This window comes from Bactrocera dorsalis, chromosome 1 (genome assembly GCF_023373825.1).
Source record: "Bactrocera dorsalis isolate Fly_Bdor chromosome 1, ASM2337382v1, whole genome shotgun sequence".
NCBI lineage: Eukaryota > Metazoa > Arthropoda > Insecta > Diptera > Tephritidae > Bactrocera > Bactrocera dorsalis.
Genome location: NC_064303.1, coordinates 41464260 through 41486839, shown reverse-complemented (window position 1 = coordinate 41486839; position 22580 = coordinate 41464260). Strand labels below are relative to the sequence as shown.

The 22580-nt window shown below is 35.5% G+C and overlaps 4 protein-coding genes across 4 annotated transcripts in view; all 4 read left to right on the top strand.

The window, feature by feature from the left end:
- Positions 1–637: 637 nt before the first annotated feature.
- LOC105232916 (Krueppel homolog 1) overlaps positions 638–22580 on the top strand; it is a 37907-nt gene continuing 15964 nt past the window's right edge. Inside the window, exon 1 of the mRNA XM_049462427.1 lies at positions 638–2571. The gene's annotated coding sequence lies outside the window, so the exon portion shown is untranslated. The remainder of the gene's footprint in view (positions 2572–22580) is intronic.
- Positions 10066–11190, top strand: LOC125775452 (jerky protein homolog-like). Its single transcript, XM_049446096.1, has one exon. The coding sequence runs from the start codon at positions 10273–10275 to the stop codon at positions 11188–11190; it is 918 nt and encodes a 305-aa protein (XP_049302053.1). The 5' UTR covers positions 10066–10272.
- LOC125775523 (jerky protein homolog-like) lies at positions 11127–12080 on the top strand. Its single transcript, XM_049446180.1, has one exon. It carries the CDS (start codon positions 11256–11258, stop codon positions 11922–11924), a length of 669 nt encoding a protein of 222 aa, XP_049302137.1. The 5' UTR covers positions 11127–11255; the 3' UTR covers positions 11925–12080.
- On the top strand, positions 12089–21334 carry LOC125775422 (uncharacterized). Its single transcript, XM_049446009.1, has 3 exons — positions 12089–19099; positions 19161–19298; positions 19356–21334. Exons 1-3 carry the CDS (start codon positions 18628–18630, stop codon positions 19769–19771), a joined length of 1026 nt encoding a protein of 341 aa, XP_049301966.1. The 5' UTR covers positions 12089–18627; the 3' UTR covers positions 19772–21334.

Sequence of the window (22580 nt, the reverse complement as noted above, 5' to 3'; positions counted from 1 at the left end):
TACATATATATGTAGATGCCACTTTGACGCACGAGAATAAGGTGAGATTCATTTATTAAAATACAGATACGAGTATATGTGTGTGTAAACATGTACATATGTACATATATGTTTATGTATGAGTGATTCAGGTACATACTAATAAATAAATGCTTATTTAAATACTTATTTTACGTACGCTACGCTTGTTTCAGTGAAGCAAATGCATGTGAGCTTTTCTACTCTTGTCCTAAGCATTACGAATGTGTATGTATGTATGTGCATATGTATATATGAATGTGTGTATCCAAAGAGACCTTCGTAAAAAGCAACAGGGTCGTATACGAAGGGGTGAGAGACGGTTGAAAGACACTTTTTTCACATTTGCGACGCCAACAGCTTGTGAAGAACCCCCAATTGTATGGACAAAATCGGCGTGGACACCATGACCCTTGCAACTGGGATGTCAATATACCAGCGCATTCGCCGTCGCCTCCACCATCGCCATCATCAGAATAAACTTGGATTCGTCGACAACTGAGGTAACCGACTAAGCCGCCGCAAGCAGCGACATCGACAGCGGCAGTGACAGAAGCAGCGCAGCGACAACAGCAGTGGCAGCGGTTAGACACAGAACAACTGTAACATTTTGCTAGCGTCGTTGGTATTACTGAATCAACTTGCAAGCGGTCCACAACGTATCCGCCGAGTAGACGTGCTCAAAGCTAAACACGAACTTTCCTTATAATTGTATATATTTACCTACATATATCCATATGTATGTACATACGTAATGCATTATAATAGAATGAGAAAGGTGAAGCGTAGTTTGAATTAAATTTAAACGGAAATTATAAAAATATGACGCTAAAAAGTGATCCAAAACGAAGTGAATGAACAAATTTATTTGAACAGAAACATTTTTGGCAACCAGTGAAAAGCATTTTGAGCATACATATGCATGCATATCTATGTACACGAGAACATTTAAACAATTCTAAAACCTAGAAAAAATACAGATATTAAAATCAAACAATTGTATGAATACATGAAAGTCAATAAGTATGTGAGAATATACAACTTCAAAGTTGACATGAACAAATACTTATGTAAACTAAAAATCATTCGAAGGGGAAATTTGAAATGAAATACATATGCTTGATAATCCGAAAAAATGCCAAAAAAACAGAATGTCATGTAAAAATAAAAACAGACAGCGTGCAAAAAAACATTCTCTCTGGAGTGTGTACATACTTACATATATGTATACTATACATATGCATGTATGTATAAAACAATGTACCTAAAAAAAACATTTACGCATGATATCGACTCAATGTACATATTTGTAGGTGTACACACGTAACGCTGCCATAGCTAAAAACAGTGCGAATTTTAGTAGCTGCCGCTGTTTGCTGGTGTGCGTGCGCGCCGAATGGAACCTAGGTCAATATTGTTTCTAGTGCGACGAGAGAAATTATTACCAGTCAACTTGCAGCAATAGCTAGATATTCATCTACATACATACATACATAATTGAGCTTTTGGTGGGAGTTAAGGGAGCCACGATACCCTCTGTACAACAAATAATATAAAATGTTTGACGAAAGGAAAAAGCTGCCGAGCCTATAGGCTCTCAAACGCTTTCACTCTTATTTACACTAGTATGTATATCGAGAAAAAGAGCGAAAGCAGTAAATTGACAATGCAAAATTAATTATTTTTGAGAATGACGCTAATGTAATAAACTAAAATTACTTGTTCCTAAAATACCATTAGTGTGTCTGACTACTACAAACAGTCTAACTGCTGCTTTCGTTCTTTGTTTTTCCCTAAAACCCCTTACTCGTAGATCTGCGGGGCACAGCGCGTGTGCCGATGAAACATCTACCAACAATTTGTGTTAAACACAAACAAAAGCGTCGGAAATATCTCAACGCACTGTTTAAATACTCTCACATATACTCGTATATACGTATGTATGCACATATTGTTAATGTATTTGGAAAAACGTGAATGCTGCTAACTTAATGCTTAACGTATTGAGTGCCTTGACAAGTTTAACCATACGCAGTAAAAAGTACACACACACATGTACACCTTTTACACATTATAAGCTACAATTTAGGTTCTAATCGGATCGTTGCTCATTCCAAAACAATTCCAAGCACACACTCGCTTAAATTGTACCGCTGAAAGCTCGCAATATCCGAAATGGTGCATAACGCCCGCGCGACTTCAATTTAGTGCTAACAGAACTTGAAGTGAAACGAGCGAACAACTTTTGTTAATATTTTATTTTAGAATATGTAATTTAACGTGTCTAGTACTAATAAGTATATCTACGATTTGTGTATTTCAGTGTCATTGACGTTTCTGTTACTAAAAAGTTCAGAACCAAACAAGTAAAAAAAAACTTTTGGTGTAAATTTATAACCACCAAACATATATAATATATATTTTAATAAGTAAACAATCTACAAAAGCTATAAGCTGACGAGTTTTTACTTCGTGCATATGTGATTTAAATAAGGAGCACAAACTTTTCAACAGGACAAAGAATCGAAATTGCACTAAAAAACGCCTTTTATGGTAAGTAAAGCAAAAGAAAGTATACTAATTTTTAAATATGTACATATGTATGTATATACCTATGGACAAATATTTAGCGCACTTGAATTCATAATTACAAATATTGCTGTTACTTGTAAGCGAGTGATATTTCTATAATTAGGAGATCAATACCGCTTCTCGCGCCTCTTTAAATTGAGTAGGAAAATAACCCTTATCTTTTATTCAGATGTTGCTAATATGTTTCTGTTAAATTTCGTCATAAAGCCATTGTACAATGATTTAACGTACTTATAGTTTTCGGTCATTAGTTGTGTTTGATTTAACAAATAACCGCTCTCAATTGCGAAGTTGTAATTAATAGTTAATTTTATTACAAATTGTAATAAAATGCCAAAAGAATAATACTGATAATTTGAAAAAAAGAGGAATTATTTGGGAGATTTACAAAAACGGTATAAACCAAGTAAAAATAGTGAATATAGTGAAATGTGACTCCAATTTGTTATCTCAAAACATAATTCGTAAGGCACCGCCTCGCAAAACAACGTGCCGCGAGGATAAAATAATTGTTAGAAAATGGAAAGGAAATTATGGTCGAAGTCAATGCAGAATTGGGCTTGAACATGTCAAATGCGGACACGTTTTAATGAAAATATTTTGTTTGGGCGTGTGAGCATAAAAATACTACTACTGGCGAAAAAGAATAAAGTACGTTTGGCATTCGCTTATAGTTACAGATCAAAAGATTTAAATTTTTGGAAAATTATTCATTTGTACATCAAGAGAAAATCCAACAAGTCCATCCAAAATATACCAAAAACACCACAAAGCACGGTGGAGGAAATTTAAAAGTTTGTTTTGCTCGTTTTCCTAGCTTGGGTTTGGACCACTACTAAAAATAGAAGAGAATATGGATAAATGTGCATATCTTAATATACTAAGAAATACAACGGAGCCTACACCTATGATGTTATGCCAGCAGATTGGACCTTTATGCACGATAACGATCCCCAGCATATTGGAAAAACTAGCTTACGCAAGAATAAGTTCCATTTGTTGATTGGCCAGCGCAAGATCCAAATATAAACCCGATTGAAAACTTGTGGAATGAAGTCAAAGGAAAAATTTGGCAAAGAAAATTTACAAATTGCACCGATCCTTGAGCAGTAGTAGAGGTAATAACCAGGATAAATACATATAATCAACCCTATCACGCAATCCATCGTAGCAAAGCTACGAATACGAATGTCCGCTACGAATACGAACAATTTGCTATCATTGAATTCATGTGAATTCGAAACTTTTGTTGCCAGACTTAATTTTTAATTTTGACATTTCGAAATCAGCTGTGTAGAAGAAAAAATAAAATTTAGGATTAATAAAAGTGGAAACGTTTATATTCAAATTGATTTTACGAACAAAAAATATGTATTCGCTAACGTTTTCACTTATGTTGCTTGAGGAAGAACGTGAGAGAAGTCGGCGTGATATAAAAATTCACCGAAAATCACTGAGGGACAGGATTAACCCTTTCGATGTGGACGAAACAATGTACAGTTCATAAATCCATAAAAATTCATTGTTAAATTTTATTAAAATTATTTTTCTAAAACAGGTTTTCTAAAACAGGCGTGGCGTCGCGCACTTATGGACCAAAAACCATATCTCAGAAACTACTAGACCGATTTCAATTAAATTCGGTACATAATATTTTCTTAGCACCCTGATGACATGTACGAAATACCGGTGAAATCGGTTCACAATCACGCCTTCTTCCAATATAACGCTATTTTGATTTCCATCTGATGCCTTCTCTGTATAATACAATATATACATTAGGAACCAAAATAAAAAAATATGTAAATGACGGATAATGAAATCTCGATTATCACTTTATCATGCGAGAGTATAAAATGTTCGGTGACACCCGAACTTAGCCCTTTCTTACTTGTTGTTAATTACTTCTTCTCGGTAGTGTTCCAATATGAAAAAAAATATTCTTCAAGATTAGTCTACCGTGTGAAGAAATTTTTCGACAACTTCGAGAACCTCAAAGTGCAGAATTTGACATTTTTTAATTTCATAACAAACTATAACACCTTATAATCAGGAATGGTCACCAACGAAATATTAATTTAATATTTGCTGTTTGCTTTTATGCAAGAATTTTTTTACTTTAACATTTCTTGGAACGGATGAAAAATAGGGTATGAAGGAAAAGCTATACAATATTTACTAGATCGACAAAGAACGTACTATAGATACATTTTTTAAAGCTATTCAACATAATTTAAAATGGTTTCCAGACAAAAATAGGCGCTGCACATCAGATTTTGTTTTTGGTTATCTATTTTACTCACGTTCTGGTTTTTACGTTCTTTGTGTACATTTTTTATCAGAAAAGCTCGCATTTGTCGCTTCAAGGCCACTTAAACGAGAAATAACGAAATTATACAAAGCCATATGTATATTTTTGACATAAAGTAGGTACATACTAATTCTGTATGTTTTCTTTGTGGTAGCAGGCAAACGTACGTGTGTATAAATATGTGTTCGCACAAGCTTACTGAATTTGCAAATCATTAATGTATGTATATATGTACTATGTACATATAAGCATGTTTTAGTGTTACCATACGATACTAACCTAACCTAACTAACATACCCTCTATGACATTTCTACTTCTTCGCGTAGAACTCCTTTTTGTGTGGAATAAAGTGTGTGTACAACAATTGATCTTTGAAAAAAAAAATTCTTACACTTCAATAATTACTAATTATACTTCAAGAATTACTAATTGTATTATGGTGCACGTAATAATTATTCTATTATCATTTTCTAATAACAAAGCAATTGTTGTCACCTTCAAGAAAGAACTTAACCAGTTTCTCCCAAAAATTTCAAATTATTCGTATTATAGGCCCCATAAAAATAATAATTTCGTCATAGTAGCACTAGCGAAGTTTAATAATTAAATTTTTCCAATCAAAGAGCTGCCCCTGTTCGAAAGTGTTTTTGCCATTATCACCTAAACTGATAACACCATGGTTCGATCGAAACAAACTTTTCGAATTGTTTAACTTAAAAATATACATATTATATATGTATGCATGTATGTACATACTATTTCAGCCGAACTTTTCAGCTTTGCAATAATTCGCAATCGGAAATTGAGATTGTGGACACACTTCACCCTTTCCGATTTTGGTTTACAGAGGGGACAATGCTCCTGAAGTTTTCGTAGGAATTTTGGCCCAAAACTGTCAGACTAATCGTACTTCGTTACGCTGTGCTAACTTGTATTATAAATAACATTCCACCATATCTCTTGCGTGACCCACAGATTATTTGATAAATCTCATGTGTGACGGCGCACGTAGGGAATATCAATCAAGAGCTGCTTTGGTAAAGTCCAATAAAATGTGTACGACATTTACACTGTGCATATATATATTTATATATATGTACATATGTATGTACAAGCACATATAAGTTTAAGATAAGAATAATTGTGAAATAATACTGCTGGATTTATTAATATCGACGGAATATTCAATAGTATTTCAGATTTAGATATAGATTTCACAACGAAGATCTGTCTGACCTTTAACATTTGAGGTTTTCTATATTGATATAAAAACAAAATATATACATATGTATTTTTTTCTTTGTTTGTTTTGTAAATCAGTTTGAATAACCGTTGTTGTTATCGTATACTCTCTCAACATGTTTCTACAGAGGATAATAGTTTTATTCACCTAACGATTGTTTGTATCACCGACAACTAATCCACACCGTTATAGAGTTATGTATGCATATATAAATGATCAGGACGATGAGATGAGAACCTCATGACTATCTAACCGTCTGTCTGTTCGTCTATCTCTGCAAGCAATGCCTTGACTAAAATTTGAGATATCGTGATAAAATTGTTTGCATATGGCCTTTGGCCGTTAAACGAAAGCCTACAAAGTTTTAAAACTAAGCTTCAAATTAAGTTATAAAACTCTAATATGGAAAACTGTCTGATAATAAACATCAAATTTTAGTGTAATCCCATTTGTTAAGACCTACTTGACCTATTGCAACATAATTTGGTTCTTAGCATTATTTTGATATTTGTATAAATTTGTATTTGTGAAAAATGGCGATACCGAAAAAACCACGCCCCCACATATCGTAATTTTAAATTCCATTATGGTTCTTTCACTTTGTATGTAGGTTGCCTTTTATATTTCGGGATTTGGCAACCCTAGTGCTGCAATCTGGCAACTCACAACTTTATCGTAAACTATAACATTTTGGTATAAAAAATCAGAACGTTTTGACATATGAGCGCTATTTGTGTTGTTTACAGTTACTTAAAATATTCATCTCAGTCAAAAGATGGTGTTAAAACGCGAACATTTTCGCCCGATTATGTTGTACAACTTTCGACTTGAATTAAGTCAGCAACAGTGGATTGATGGACTTAATTAGATTTTTGTTGATGAAGCTCCATTAAGATCAGTTTTTATCGATGGTATGGTGAATTCAATCGAGGTCGTAGTTCATTCCAAGATGAAACTATTGATGATGTGCGCAAACTAATAGAGCATGTGTGCGAAACAACCCCTTGATTGTCAGTTCTCTTTCAAGAAATTATGAAAACCAATCACTGAAATTGGATCACTCTTCACCACAACAATGCAAACTCTCGCACATCGACTGAAAGAACAGCATTTTTGAGCACTCAAAAGATCGATCAGATCATCGTTCCATCGAATGCGATATTCGCCGTATCCAACGCGCAAAGGACCATAAATCTTTCGCAGAACCTTTCTCTCGAAAACTCATAACGTCATCAGTTGTTGTCATCGTCCATGCCTCTTCACCATATAGCAGGATGGGAATAATGAGTGATTTATAGAGTTTTGTTTTTGTTCATCGAGAGAGGACTGTTGGCAAGAGTTATTCTGCGTAGGATTTCGAGGCTGACACTGTTTGTGGTGTTAATGATAGACGAAATTATCTACAACTTCGAAGTTCTGACTGTTAACAGTGACGACAGTTTGTTTGATGACAGTAGATATTTCCCATTGCCCTCGTTCACTGTCTGACCCACCTGCTTCGCTTTTTTATCCATTCTGGAGAAAGGAAAACTAACGGCGCAGCTCGAATTATTTTCTCCAAGAGCAGGTTGAAGAAGTCATGCGATAGGGAGTCGCCTTGTGTGAAACCTCGTTTGCTAACGAGCGGCTTGGAGAGGTTCTTCTCGATCATGACGGAACTTTTGGTATTGCTCAACGTCTGTTTACACAGCCGTATTAGTTTCGCGGGGATACCAAATTCAGACATCGTGGCATAAAGCAGCACCTTTTCGTGCTTTCAGAAGCAGCGTTGATATCGTCGAAAACGTGCTGTGTGTCGATTCTATTTTCACGGGTCTTCTCCAAAATTTGGGGTGTATTGAACATCTGGTCAGTAGTTGATTTTCAGGTCCAAAGCCACACTGATTAGGTCCAATCAGATTGTTGACGGTGGGCTTTAATCTTTCACAGAATACGAGCGATAGAACTTTATATGCGATGTTTAGGAGATTTATCCCACGGTATTTGCCGCAGATTGTGGGGTCTCCTTTTTTGTGGATTGGGCAGAGCACAATTAAATTCCAATATTTGGGTATGCTTTCGTCCGACCATATTTTACAAAGAAGCTGATACATGCTTTTTATCAGATTCTCGCCGCTGTGGTTGAATATCTCGGCCGGCAATCCATCAGCCCCCGCCCCTTTTTTGTTTTTCGGACGGGCAATTACTATTCGAACTTCTTCATGGTCGGTCAATGGAACATCTGATCCATTGTCGTCGATTGCGAATGCATGTAGCTTCCTTCTTCAACTCTCGGTATATATCCCATCTCGCACGTGTTTGGGTCGATCGTAACGTTGCGAGGTAGGCAGTCTTTTTTCTCTACGCTGCGAAGCTTTCGAAACACTTTTTCCGAAAAGCAATGGGTTCGGTCGCAGCTGTACGTAAGGAGCCTGAACACAGTTCCCTTATACCGAGTTGTTGACGAGTGCTCTCTGGGAATAGGAGTGCAAGTCTTAATACATACTAACCGCCTCAGTCCTTGTCCCGTACATCGCATTTCTTGGACGGCGGTGATGTCAGCCTTCACTCTAACGGGGACATTACCAAGCTGGGCATTGGCACTTTCCCAATTAAGGCACCGGACATTCCAGGGTGGCTCTCATCCGAGGCTGTCGACTAGTTTTCATTGGTCGTGTTTTTTACATGGCGGGTCCCAAACCCAGCGCACAACCTTGTGGAGGGGATGTTTCGCCTTTTCGATTTATCTCGCCTTTAAACGTATGTTCTTTTGCTACCCAGAGGATACTTGGTCAAGGACCGGAAGTCGTGAGCTGATGGGAGCCGGTATGAAAATTGGACGATGGGTGTGGCACCGCCCACTTTTTAGTGAAATCACATATCTCGGGACTCGACCAAACGATTTCGACCAGATTCAATACATGGCATTCTTCTTACATTCTTATGTAACTTTAAGAAAATGGACGAAATCGGACAAAAACCACGCCTACCTCCCAAATAAAACATTTTTAAATTCCACTTGATTCGTTCAGTTTCTAGTGCAGATACATATTAAGAAGCAATTGATATTAAAAAACGGGATTAAACTTAGCATGAATAAAGTCTTTAGTGTGTTTCACCTTATGACCAAAATTTGTTTAAATCCATTAAAAACTGTTGAAGCTCGTAGATACCGAATATTTAGACTGCGGTACCTATAGTTGACTTTTGATCGATAATGTCGGTAAATGTGTGGTATATATAACTGAAATTAAGAGATTATTATTTATTTGTCAAAAATGGGTTGAACCGAACCAATTCCCTTTGCCTCAATATACTTGTACTTAATATAAAGATTTTCGAATTTCCGGGTGACTTTGTACCGCATGTATCGGCCAATATGTGAGTTATCCCAATGAAAATAAGAGGGCGTGTTTTACTCATAACAGTGTGTCTTTGTGGCTAAAATAGATAAATTTGACCGAAATCTTGGCCTTGCCCCTATATATCTGACTTTATCTCTATATTACCTTAGAGTATTTCCTTGTCTTTGATTCCTGCAAGCTGCAAGATTATAAAATGTTCGGTTGCACCGGAACTTAGCCCTTCCTTATTTGTTTATTTTATAATAATAATCTCTAAAAACGTGTAGTTTTTGTTGCTTATATTTTTTCCGTTTAAATTTAAAAAATATTATTACTAAAAACTGAATAAATATTTAATTAATTAGTTTGCCCAATTAAGCGGGATTCCTATAATATAACGAATTGCTTAATTATACGAGTTTTAGTTAATTGACTCCACGGTTATTTGAATAAAAAATGTTGCTGTTTTTGAAATGCAATTATCCTGAAGATACTGTATTATACTGCATCATGTTCCAATAATATAATAATACATGGCTGATAAGCAATTGCTATTTGCTATAGAAAGCAAAACTTTGGGTTAACTTTTTTGAGCTTTTCTTTTTTTTCAAACCCAACCGTTTGTTTTGCAAGAAAAACAAGCTCGGGTATTCCCCTCATTGCTATGTATTCCCCGAATTTCTATGTAAAAAATTATAGTCGGTGTCGCGAGGTACATACATACATACATAGTGTGTCATGAGCGTTTAAACTTGCGAGTTGTTTATGGTTAGTGTGTTAAAAAATGCCAACAAAGCAGAGAAAATCATTGCAAATCAGATTAAATTTGCATCAAAAAGCTGAGATTTTAAGAAAACTCGATGAAGGTATTCATGGAAATCGATTGGCGTTGGATTATAATGTATCTAAGGCGGCCATCTCAAAAATAAAGAAAAAACGTCATGAAATTTTGGAGGCAGTGGCAAACACACATGAAGTTGCAACCAAGAAAACTTTACATAAATCGGAATATCCCGTTCTTGAGGCAAGGTTGTATAAATGGTTCTTAAGCCAAAGACAGCGTAATTGTGCAATGAGTGGTCCAATTTTAAAGGCAAGAGCCAAGCTCGAATTTGCCAAATTGCACACAGGAAAACAATTTCATGCAAGTGATGGATGGCTTGCAAATTTCAAGAAAAGATTCGGTATTCGCCACTTAAAAATTTGTGGGGAAATCCTCTCAAGCGACAAGTCAGGAATAACACCGCTCATTCATAATTTGCGGGCAAAAATGGATGAAATGGAAATTTCGGACATGCAGCTTTATAACACAGATGAATCTGGATTATTTTATCGTTTCCTGCCCGATAAAACATTTGTCGCGGCAAACGAAAAGACGGCACCTGGCCGAAAAATAGCAAAGGATAGAATCACATATATGTTGTGTGCGAACGCAGATGGTTCGCATAAGTTGAAACCATTGATAATTGGTAAATCCGCAAACCCCCGTTGCTTCAAGGGGTTTGAAAACCCATTGGAATATGATAACTCGCAAAAGTCTTGGATGAATTCAGAGCTATTCTTCCGCTGGTTCCATCATTCCTTTATTAAGCAGGTAAATTTATTTTTTCTATCCTTTAAAATTTTTAAGTGTGCTAAAACATTTGTCAGGTTCGCAAATTTTCTGCTGAAAATAATTTACCACCAAGGGCACTATTGCTGATTGACAACTGTGCTGCACATAAGCCAATTGACAAGTTACAGTCAGATGATGGAAACATTGCGGCAATGCTTTTACCACCTAACGTGACAGCTGTTTTGCAGCCCATGGATCAAAATCCCATAAGACTGGTCAAGTTAGAATACCGGGCTAAACTGTTATGGAACATTGTAGCACAAGAAAACATTCCGGTTGAGAATATTTTGAAAGGACATTCAATTCGTGATGCCATCTTGCTGCTTAAATTAACATGGGATGAATTGCCAAGAGCTGTGCTTATAAAAGCTTGGAAAAATATAAAACAGTGGGATGATGATCAATACGACAGCGAAGACGAAATTCCATTGCTTACATTGATTAGATCAAATAGGTCTCACGATGATACACTTCGAGAGGTACAATCGTTATTGTCCAAGGTGGGTGGTGTTGACGTCAGCAGTGAAGACATCGAAAATTGGAACGACGACCAAAATACGGAAGATGATGAAGATTTCGAAGTGTCTGACAATGAAGATGAAGAACCAGTTGTCGAGGAAGATATGCAACAACAGAAAGTCAGTTTTTCCGAAGCAGTTGATTGCATCAATACCTTGATAAAGTGGTATGAAAACAATAATGATGCAAATCAGATATCACATCTTATTAATATGCGTACGAAAATTGTCAGGAGCTATTACACAAAAGAAAAGAAACAAACAAGTCTCGACCGCTTCTTTAAACCAGCCCTTACAAATTAATATGTACATATGTATGTGCGTATAATGTGAAAAAGTACAAACTAAATTTAAGTGTATGTTTTGTTAAGAGTAAAAGTCAGTCATGCAAATAAATTGAACGTATTATATCACCAAAATTATGTTTATTTCCGTGTTTTTTTTTTTTCAAAATCGAAACCCTGTATTTTCATATTCGAAACCTAAACTTACATTAATATATGTACATATACTAGCTGACCCGGCAAACGTTGTTTTGCCATGCATATTATTTCTAGGAAACATTCTTTTAGTTCAATAAAAATAACTATCTACTACTAAGTATGCGGGGATGTACTTATAATCGAAAGCATTATAAACAATGAAAGTATGCTTTATTTAAGTTAATAAATTAATCCTTATTAAAGTAACGAATACATATATTTTAAATTACAATTTTTGATAGCTTTCTAAATAAAAAAATAATTATTCATATTATCCTATCAATTATGGCAATTGAAAAAAAAAATTTATCTCTCAGTGCAATAGAGTGTACAATATTCTTGGTTAGTCCGTCTTTAGCCAACACAAACAAACTGGAGGGTTTTCCCACGCGATAACATGCCACATATACATACATAGTTGTCCGTTGGATAAGCATGGTGTTTCCAAATCTAAGCCACATACAGACAATGTCTGGCCTTGTGACTTATTGATCGTCATAGCGAATGCCAATCTAATGGGGAATTGAGTGCGTTTGAATTCAATTGGCACATCTGTAGTAATCATAGGGATTCGTGGCAGCAACACATTTTCGCCTTGAAACTTGTCATTCAAGATGATGGCTTCAATGACGTTTTTCATTAATTTTGTGCCATTACACAGCCGTGGTGGGTTTAAATTGCGAAGCAGAATAATCGGAGATCCAACCTTCAATTGTAAATAATGTGGTGGCATGCCTGGCAAATCCAATGAATTTAAAAACTCAATTGGATAATTCACAGTCTGGTTGGTATCGCAAACTGCATCGATAGATTTGTATGACACCAAGTCCCCAGGCAACAACTGTTGAATCTTTAAATTTAACCCATTCACGTCTACATTTTTAGCTGCCAAAATCGTTCTTTCTGCCAGCCACTTACGATTTGCATATTGTGTGTGTACGTCGGGAAATATGGGATCGATGAGAGTATTTTGCGAGTCGATGATTGTGCAGAAGTCCGTCTGTAATTTAATGCATCCAGTATTTTCATGTACATCAACTTTCCCATCACCAATATCTAACAGTTGTTTATAGAAATTTTCGGCGGATGGATCCTGAAGCATTTGAACGCGCATGTTCACCGTCAGCTGTACTTTTTCAACATTACGCCATAGTCGCGATGATTTTAAGCAAGCATTAATTTCATCAGCGTACGTTGAATGTGGAATAACGGGAAGAGTTTGTCTAAAATCACCAGAAAGAAGTAACAAAGTGCCGCCAAATAGTTTATTATTGTTTTTTATATCCTTTAATGTCCTATCTAATGCCTCAAGCGAATGTTTGTGTGCCATAGTGCATTCATCCCAAATAATAATTTTACATTGTTTCAGCACTATGGCCATAGGCGATGGTTTTTTTATGTTGCACACTGCATTTGGATTATTTTGAATGTTCAACGGCAGCTTAAATGCTGAATGAGCTGTTCTGCCTCCATCTAATAAAGTTGCTGCAATGCCAGAAGATGCAACGGCCAATGCGATGTCATTTTTTGATCGTATCTCGGCCAGAAGTAACGAAATAAGGAATGTTTTGCCAGTTCCACCTGGTGCATCCAAAAAAAAAGAATCCTCCTTGTCCTGCCGAAACTGCCAGCATGATGCGGTCGTAAATAATTTTTTGTTCATCATTTAGTAGTGGAACATTGCGACTAACAATGCCTGCCATTTCTACAGTATCGTACTGTAGTTCACGATTGATATCTGTGTTGAATAAATCAGATGCACTTCGATTCGGTGAGCTCAATTCGCAATAGCAATGCAAAGATTCTCGATAGCAATCAATGCTTCATTGCACATTGCATCACTGAATGATATCGTTAGATCGTTGCACCTTGTACGTTGTCGATACAATATATCATCAGTCATTGAATCTTTGTGATTATCCCACAACATTTGGCTCGTATACATATATGTATATACATATGTACATACTGTCATAAAAATTATAAAATATTAGACTTTTATAAGAAACTCTCTGCCGAAGTTTGATTCGGCGGGCCCAATAGTACCCAAAATTGTAATGTTGACGTTGGGCATAGCTCAATTATATATAGTGCATACATACATCTACGCAAACGCCGTATACATACATACCTTAACATCTTTTTATTCCTCCATTCTTTATTTGCCGAATTTTCGTTTTGTCGTTCATTGACCCTTACTAAAAAAGAGGTTGCGGTAGCTCTTCTGCCGTTGCTGTAGCATACAACCACACAGCGCGAAAACAAATAGCATAACGTGAAACTCAACTTTTGAGCATGAGTGCTGCTTATTTCTCTCAATGTTATATCTATATACATATCTACATACATATGTATATTTAACAATTTAACGGTTTTTTTCAATAATCTAAAGAAATCATAAATATATCAAAATAATTTCCATAACAAGTAGGAAAGGGCTAAGTTCAGGTGTAACCGAAAGATTAAGCTTAAGAAATTCCATCAGGCGCTGGCAAAATTTAATATTGAACAAGTTAGAAAGGCTAAGCAAGGGCTATAAGGGTCTAGGGCAATTTTCCCCGATTTTATACATTTTAGGCACAAAGATGCATAAACGACTCCTTCGGAATTTTTATAATATATCGCACAGATTGACCGATATTTTCGATTGCAATTGGAACTTTAAAACAATCATTAGGTGAACGAAACTATTAAACTATGTAGCAACATGTTGCAAAATTATACAAATCGAATCCTTATATAGAATCATTTCCTATATGACAAGATACCTTCCCAAAATTTAGGATATATTTTTATCCAGTGCAGCGCTACAATTTCCATTCCTATTCAGGATAAATTAACAGATTTTGTGAGAAAATGCGTGCCTGTGAGTACTCATACTTATACAAATCTGCAAACTTATGCACATTCGTTTTACATTGCGTTTGCATTGAAAACACACACAAAAAATTATGTCTACAGCTGACGACATCGCTGCTGAGAAAGTTCTCCGCAGACTACGCCGACGTCAACCGATTTAACAAAGCGTCGTTGAATAAAATGTAAGTTGAGCAAAAAAGTGCAAAACTTGGCTGCGGCTACTACAACGTTGGCGAATATAACAGCTTTGAACTTGAACTACACGTGGAGGCAGTGCAACGGTTTTCAACTGCATACTGCTCAAAGTGCATGTGTGCTTAGGTCCGTGCAGTTTTGTCTGGGAGGCATTGCACGAGTTTTCAACAGACGAACTACGCCAAATGCATACGAAGCAAAACGAAGTATGCAAACAATGAATAACTACGGCGCAGGAACGCACAGAACGGAGAGTAATTTCAGATATAAATGCATAGGCATATGTACATATGTATATGTATGATGTATGTATATGAAAATTTGCCTGTATGTGTACTTACAACAGAGTATTACATTTTTTGCGAAAATTCCCATATAACATATGTATGTATTTTTTTTCAACTTCTCATCAAGCACACATAATGGCCTATCTCGCTATAGACACATACATACATACACACAATTTTTAATCTGGGGAGATGGCATTGGTCAATCTTCATCTTCAAACACTTGAAACTGGATTTAGAAATCAGCCGTCTGAAGAATATCTCTACTATCTCTAGTGATTCAAGATGTGATAAGTTTCAATATGAACAAATAAGGTTTTGTTATTATATTAGTATGGATGATGGGTACGCGTTTAAGACCAAATTAATACCAGAAGTTTAGCAGCCTGAAATCGCTGAGTGGTTCATAATGAGACTACATATTTCGAAATTGATATACATACATATGTACATACATATGTGTGTACATATTCCCTTCTCAGATAAGATCTGTGTCACAGATTATCACAGACATGGTTGCAATTATTCATTAAAAAAATAATTTAGTTTACTTTTGAATTAATTTTATTTTATTCCGAATGTCAAATATGCGATTAAAAAAATAACAAAAAGTTAACTTCGGTTGTACCGAAAATACAAATACAAAAAAAGCATTACAAGAACTTTAATCAGTCAGTTTGTATGGCAGCTATACATATGTACATTACTACAGAGACTCGATCAGAACAATTTATTTCAATATTACATCATTGCTTTAGACATTAACACATGCCAAATTTCCGATTTTGATTCCAGTATGATATTTCGCCCAGCTTCTTGGTGAGAAGATATCTCAAAAACTAAAGGGCTATTTCACATACATATGTACATATATACAAACAGACGGACGAACAAACAGACTGACTCCGGGCCAAACACTGTGACTGTGACCTTTTACTAAAATTAATATAAAAAAAAAAACAATTAAAGCTTAAATAAGCATGGCGGATTCTGTTTGCAAATTAAGAGATTGGTTTTGTTTTATTTGTGGACATTTTACGCACCTTCAAAGCAGAAGAAAGATATTCCCTACAATTGAAGAACCATATTTTCTTTTCTTTGGAATACGATTTTTATGTGAAGCTTGGATACCAAAAACTGTATGTACTACTTGCGAAAGTGGTCTTTTGACCTGGTACAAAGGCAACACTAAGGCGCTGCCATTTTCTGCGCCTATTACATGGATTGAACCTGAAAATCACAAATCAGATACATGCTATTTCTGCGTAAATTACAAATTTGGTAGAAGCCAAAGGCACTACGCGATAATGACATACGAAACAACAAATAATGTCATTTTACCAGAAGTGTGCTGTGAAGGTGTTCCGGTGCCTCAACCGCCTACACATTAGTGATGAGCGATATTTCACTACCGGTGATTTTTTCACTGTGATTGAAAAATCGCAAATCGGAACTGCGATCACAATTTATAAATAGCAGTTCTCTTCTGTGAACTGCGATTGCGATCGCAGTTCGAAACTGTGATCGCAGTTTGAACCTGTGAACAGCGATCGCAGTTCTAAACTGTGATCGCAGTTCGAACCTGTGAATAGCGATCGCAGTTCGAAACCTGTGATTTACGATAGCAGTTCAAACCTGTGAATTACGATCACAATAGCAAATAGCAGAAAAGTAACAACTTTCTTCAGGGTATTGTACATAAATATATATCGTATATGCTATTTTTCGTCATAGCGGTTTGAAGTTTTGAGTGTAACGCTCTTATAATTTTTAATAATGGCAGGAAATGTATCAAGGAAAAGAAGTGAAGTATAGCAGATGTTTGAAGTGGTAGATGAAATGTAAGCAAAATGGAATTATGGAATATTTTAATTTGTTTTAATTAAAGTTTTAATTTTACTTATTGTTTGTGATGAAAACAAGAATTGTAACTAATTAATTTCAGAAGAAATTATGGAATAAAAAAATTACGGGGTTTTAATATTTGGGAAATGTTTAGTATCGCGCCGGTTTAGTATCGTTTATGGAGAAAAACAGGGGAGGGCTACCCCCCCTCACGCCCCCTTATTGGAAAGAGGAAGGATCGAACTTTTAAATTTTTGGTTTTTCGCATTATTGAACTCAATGCAGAAAAAGGTGTATTATATTTAAAGATTTACAAAGAAATTAACAATCAAAAGTAATTAAAAACATTACTAGTGGTTTTTATAATTCATAAGTAATATATGTGCGTGAAAATGTATCCATAATTGGTTTGGTACAATGCACATTAGGTGAAAATACACTAGCATATATTGAGAAATTTGCAAAAAATATCATTTTTTAAAGTGAATTTTTGGAAAAATTTGTGAACCGATTTTTATAAAATATGATTTAAAATAAAGTTCGATAATTTACGCATACATGCGTGTTTAAAATTTTCAATTTGGTTCTGTCGTTTAGGTACAGTAAGCGAAAATTAACCGGCGCGATACTAAACCCAACCCTAATATTTTCCCAAAGATTAGGAAACTCCCGTTAATTATTAGATCTTGAAAATATTAAAAGCGGGTATTCTAAACAAACAAATTATCACCACACTAATAGTAATTCCTTCTAAGAAATGTGTGAAACCATCATACCAACATACAAATGAACTATGCTATACGGTCTAAGTGTCAGGTAGCCGTACCGCTCCAACATTTGCGAAAATGTAGTGAAAAGAAAGGCGGAAAAACTTCACTCGAGTTACAGGAGCCAAAAGAGAATTTGCCGCCAATAACGACAAAATGTTTTCGTCGTTCCCACGACAGTCGGGTCTACGTAAGTGGAACAGATCAGGACTTTTATTCGGCCAAACAGTGTCAAATTGGCAGAATCTGCCGCTACAACAACAACAACGATATTTTAACGTCGACTTAGTTGCGATCGCAATAGCAATATAAAATCACAGTGCTTTAAAAATAGCAATCACTGAAATCACAGATATCGAAAAATCACCATATCGCTCATCTCTACTACACATACATTTTCGGCCAATATGACATACGCCAATACAGAAATAACAGCGGCGGTTGAAAACATATCAGATATAAGTTACTTGCCTCCTGGTGGTTTAAACATATGTCCTAATTTGATAGACCAAGCTTATTTTGAAGATCTCGTAAGAGATTTAGGACTAACAAAAGAGAAAGCTGAAATATTATGTTCCAGATTGAAAAACAGGAATTTGATAAAAGCGATGTAAAAGTTACATCGCCAAGAAAAAGGCACGCCGATTTGGAAAGTTATTTAAAAAAATCAGTTGAACTTGTATACTGTTGCAGTATTGAAGAGGTTCTAAAATATCTAAAGCTTCCACTGGACTCTTCCGCTTGGCGACTATTTATAGATAGTTCAAAACACAGCTTAAAAGCAGTTTTACTGCACAATGGAAATCAGCATCCATCAATACCGGTGGCGTATTCTACAAAAAAGGAGGAAACATACGCAAATATTTCAAGTCTCTTAAATAAAATTGAATACTATAAATATAAATGGGAAGTATGCGCAGACTTCAAAATGATTGCAATATTGACTGGAATGCAAACAGGATACACAAAATATATGTGCTTTCTTTGTAAATGGGATTCACGTGCTACCAGCAGCCATTATCATATTAAATATTTCGAAGAACGTAAGGAAAATATTATTGGTGACTTATGTAAATGTAATTCATGAATCTCTTGTCCCAAAAGATAAGGTCATACTTCCACCGCTGCATATTAAGTTGGGCGTGGTGAAAAATTTTATTAAAAGCTTAAATACACAAGGATATGCTTTCAAACGCATTCAAACAATTTTCCCCAGATTATCTGCAGCAAAATTAAAAGAAGGTAAAATACGGTTTCAAGAAATAATTTATTTCATTTAATGTAAACTACCTTTTCTAGGAATGCTCGTTGGACCCGATATAAGAAAATTATTACAAGATGAAGAATTTTATGGTCATCTGTCGGATATGCAAAAGACAGCATTTGACTTTATGCAGCTGGTTATATCAGAATTCCTTGGAAACTCAAAAGCACAAAACTATGCAGAAAATATTGAAAGCATGCTAATCGGTTTTAACAATATTGGCGTTAAGATGTCACTAAAGCTGCATTTTCTGCACTCTCATCTCAATTTTTTTAAAGAAAACCTTGGAGCGGTTTCAGATGAACACGGTGAAAGGTTTCATCAGGTATTGGAAGAAAGATTCAAAGGGAAATCCCAAAGTGTAATGCTTGCTGAATACGTATGGGGCTTGTACAGAAACCTTGACACATCGGAACATTCACGTCAAGCTAAATACAGGAAAGCATATTAAGTTTAATCTTTAATCCATTGTCCTACTACTGCTGAAGTAAAAAAATAAATATGTACATACTATAATAAACCACTATTAAAACAAAATTATAATTTTTTTATCAATCGTAAAGGGCTTTATTTACTCTTGCCAACAGGTGCTACTTCGGACTGAGTAGGCAATTGAAAAGTAAAGTCCTCTCTCGACGAACAAAAGCCAAACTCTATAAGTCGCTCATAATTCCCGTCCTGCTATATGGTGCAGAGGCTTGGACGATGACAACAACCGATGAGTCGACGTTGCGAGTTTTCGAGAGAAAAGTTCTGCGAAAAAAAAAAAGTTCTGGTCCTTTGCGCGTTGGCCACGGCGAATATCGCATTCGATGGAACGATGAGCTGTACGAGATATACGACGACATTGACATAGTTCAGCGAATTAAGAGACAGCGGCTACGCTGGCTAGGTCATGTTGTCCGGATGGATGAAAACACTCCGGCTCTGAAAGTATTCGACGCAGTACCCGCCGCGGGAAGCAGAGGAAGAGGAAGACCTCCACTCCGTTGGAAGGACCAAGTGGAAAAGGACCTGGCTTCGCTTGGAATATCCAATTGGCGCCACGTAGCGAAGAGAAGAAACGACTGGCGCGCTATTGTTGACTCGGCTATCATCGCGTAAGCGGTGTCTACGCCAGTAAAGAAGAAGAAGAAAGGGCTTTATTTACAAAAATGGTGTCTTTGGTGACCCCCACTGAAATTTTCCGCCAAACATTTTCGTAGAATATTTTAATCCTTAAATGTCCTTTTTTAAAGGATATTTTTTGATTTTCTCGAAAAAAGGGTCAAATTGACCCATAAAGAAACCAGTTCCACAAAAATAATCCTCATACAATTCCACAATACAACTCTGACCATAAGAATTCTCTCAGACATTAACTTACAACATTTTTTTCATATAGTATAATGCTCCCTTCAACCAAAAAATGAAAACTTTGACCCACTGTAAAAAAAAACTCAGACGGGCTGGACCATAAGTTTGTTCTACAGAAATGATCTACTCAACATACCCTTTCAGAATTATAGGGTCGCTATTCTGTTCCAAAAATGCTGTTGGACAGTGTAATTAATGTCAGGAATGAAATAAATTGCGCATGGCTTTCCTACTGCTGGCGCTCCGTTCCTTTGTCTCATTAGCAAAATACTTAATGATTTATTATTTAAACGGAAAACTTATTAATCTTTAAAAAATATTGGTTGAAAACCTTTTAATTGTCAATAAAAGTATATCTTAACTGGTTTTAGAAAGTTCCAAAGGATTTGAGTGATCACGAAAGCTTTTTCGTATGAGCGGCACATCAGCACATCACCGTTTTGTGAGCAATGACTGATTTGAATCGCTGGTTATTTATCTGTGAAACATTTACTTTTTTAGAGTGAAAACTTGAGGGGCTATACCAGTATAACGCATGAAAAATTATGCGATTTTCAAGAATTTTTTTAAGAGAAAGTGCGCAATTGAATATTTAGAACTTCTTTAAACGTAATAATGTATATTTTCAGCTATATTTTAAGATTTTTTTTTTATAAAAATATTGAAAAATAACGGAGTTATGGGCTGCCTTCAGAGGGGCCAAAAAAAAGTGTCGCAACTGCTGGCATTATTCCGGCCGAATGAGTAGCTGAAACCAAAAAATTCAAAAAGTTGATTAAACATAAGGATATTTCCTCTACAATGACCTATGATCTTTGAAAAATATCAAAAATTAACAAAATGGCGCAATTTTGAAAAAAAAATTGTTTTTTAGGTAAAAAATAGTCGTTTTTTAATGCCAAATTGACAATTTTCAAACAATCAAAAGGATCGTAGGTCATTGTATAGTAAATGTATTCAACAATACTCAGTTTCAATTTGAAGTCGATCGGTTAATTTCTCGTAGAGTTATGATGCCAGCAATTTTGAAAAATGTTGTTTCAAGAAAAACGCGTTTAAAGTTTCAGTTACTTACATACCTATAAGTAAGTACATATGTAATATACATATATGTATATTTGTACCTGCGAGTGGTCGCTCTTTAGAACGCTGCCATCCAAAAACTATTCAAGATACGACCTTGCCGATTTCACAGGATATTTTTGGAAATATAAACTATCGAAAAAGCAAATAAAAAAATTTTTTTGAAAGTGTCACACTGGTATAGCCCCTTAAATGAAACTTCAGCTGAGTTTAGCTCGAGTTCAGAACCCCCAAAAAGTGTTTGTTTGATGTGAATTTGAAATGATTTAACTTCAATTAAATGAAAATACGATCGTAGCGGTAAATGATCGCAAACGTCATGCGTCTGCATTCAATAAAGTGTGAATAGACTATGGTCACAAGCAGAAACTAAAGTAAATAATGTAAATTAGATAAGAAGCTTTCAGGGTTTTATATTGAAGTATGCGCATGAATTTATATTTAGTGTGGGTGCACCGTACTCAACTCCAAAAATAGAAAAAGAGCTTCCAAATTCATAGGTACGTTTTTCTTAATTTTTATATCCGCATCTAAGTATACACATACATATGTGTACATGTACATATGTATGTATCTATGTAAGTATATGGATCCGTGTACAAATTACACAAGTGTTCATTGACCTCTTGCTGAAGAACAAAGTTGAACGCGATGATAATAATGTCTAGCTGTATCTCCGCATATAAATATATGTATATGTATGTATGTATGCACGTCCAAAAGTCTGCCAGTCAACACACCCATTGTTAGAGGGTGACGCCACATAGCCAATGCATACTTAAATATAACTGTGCATATGTAAGCACTTATAAAGCTACATG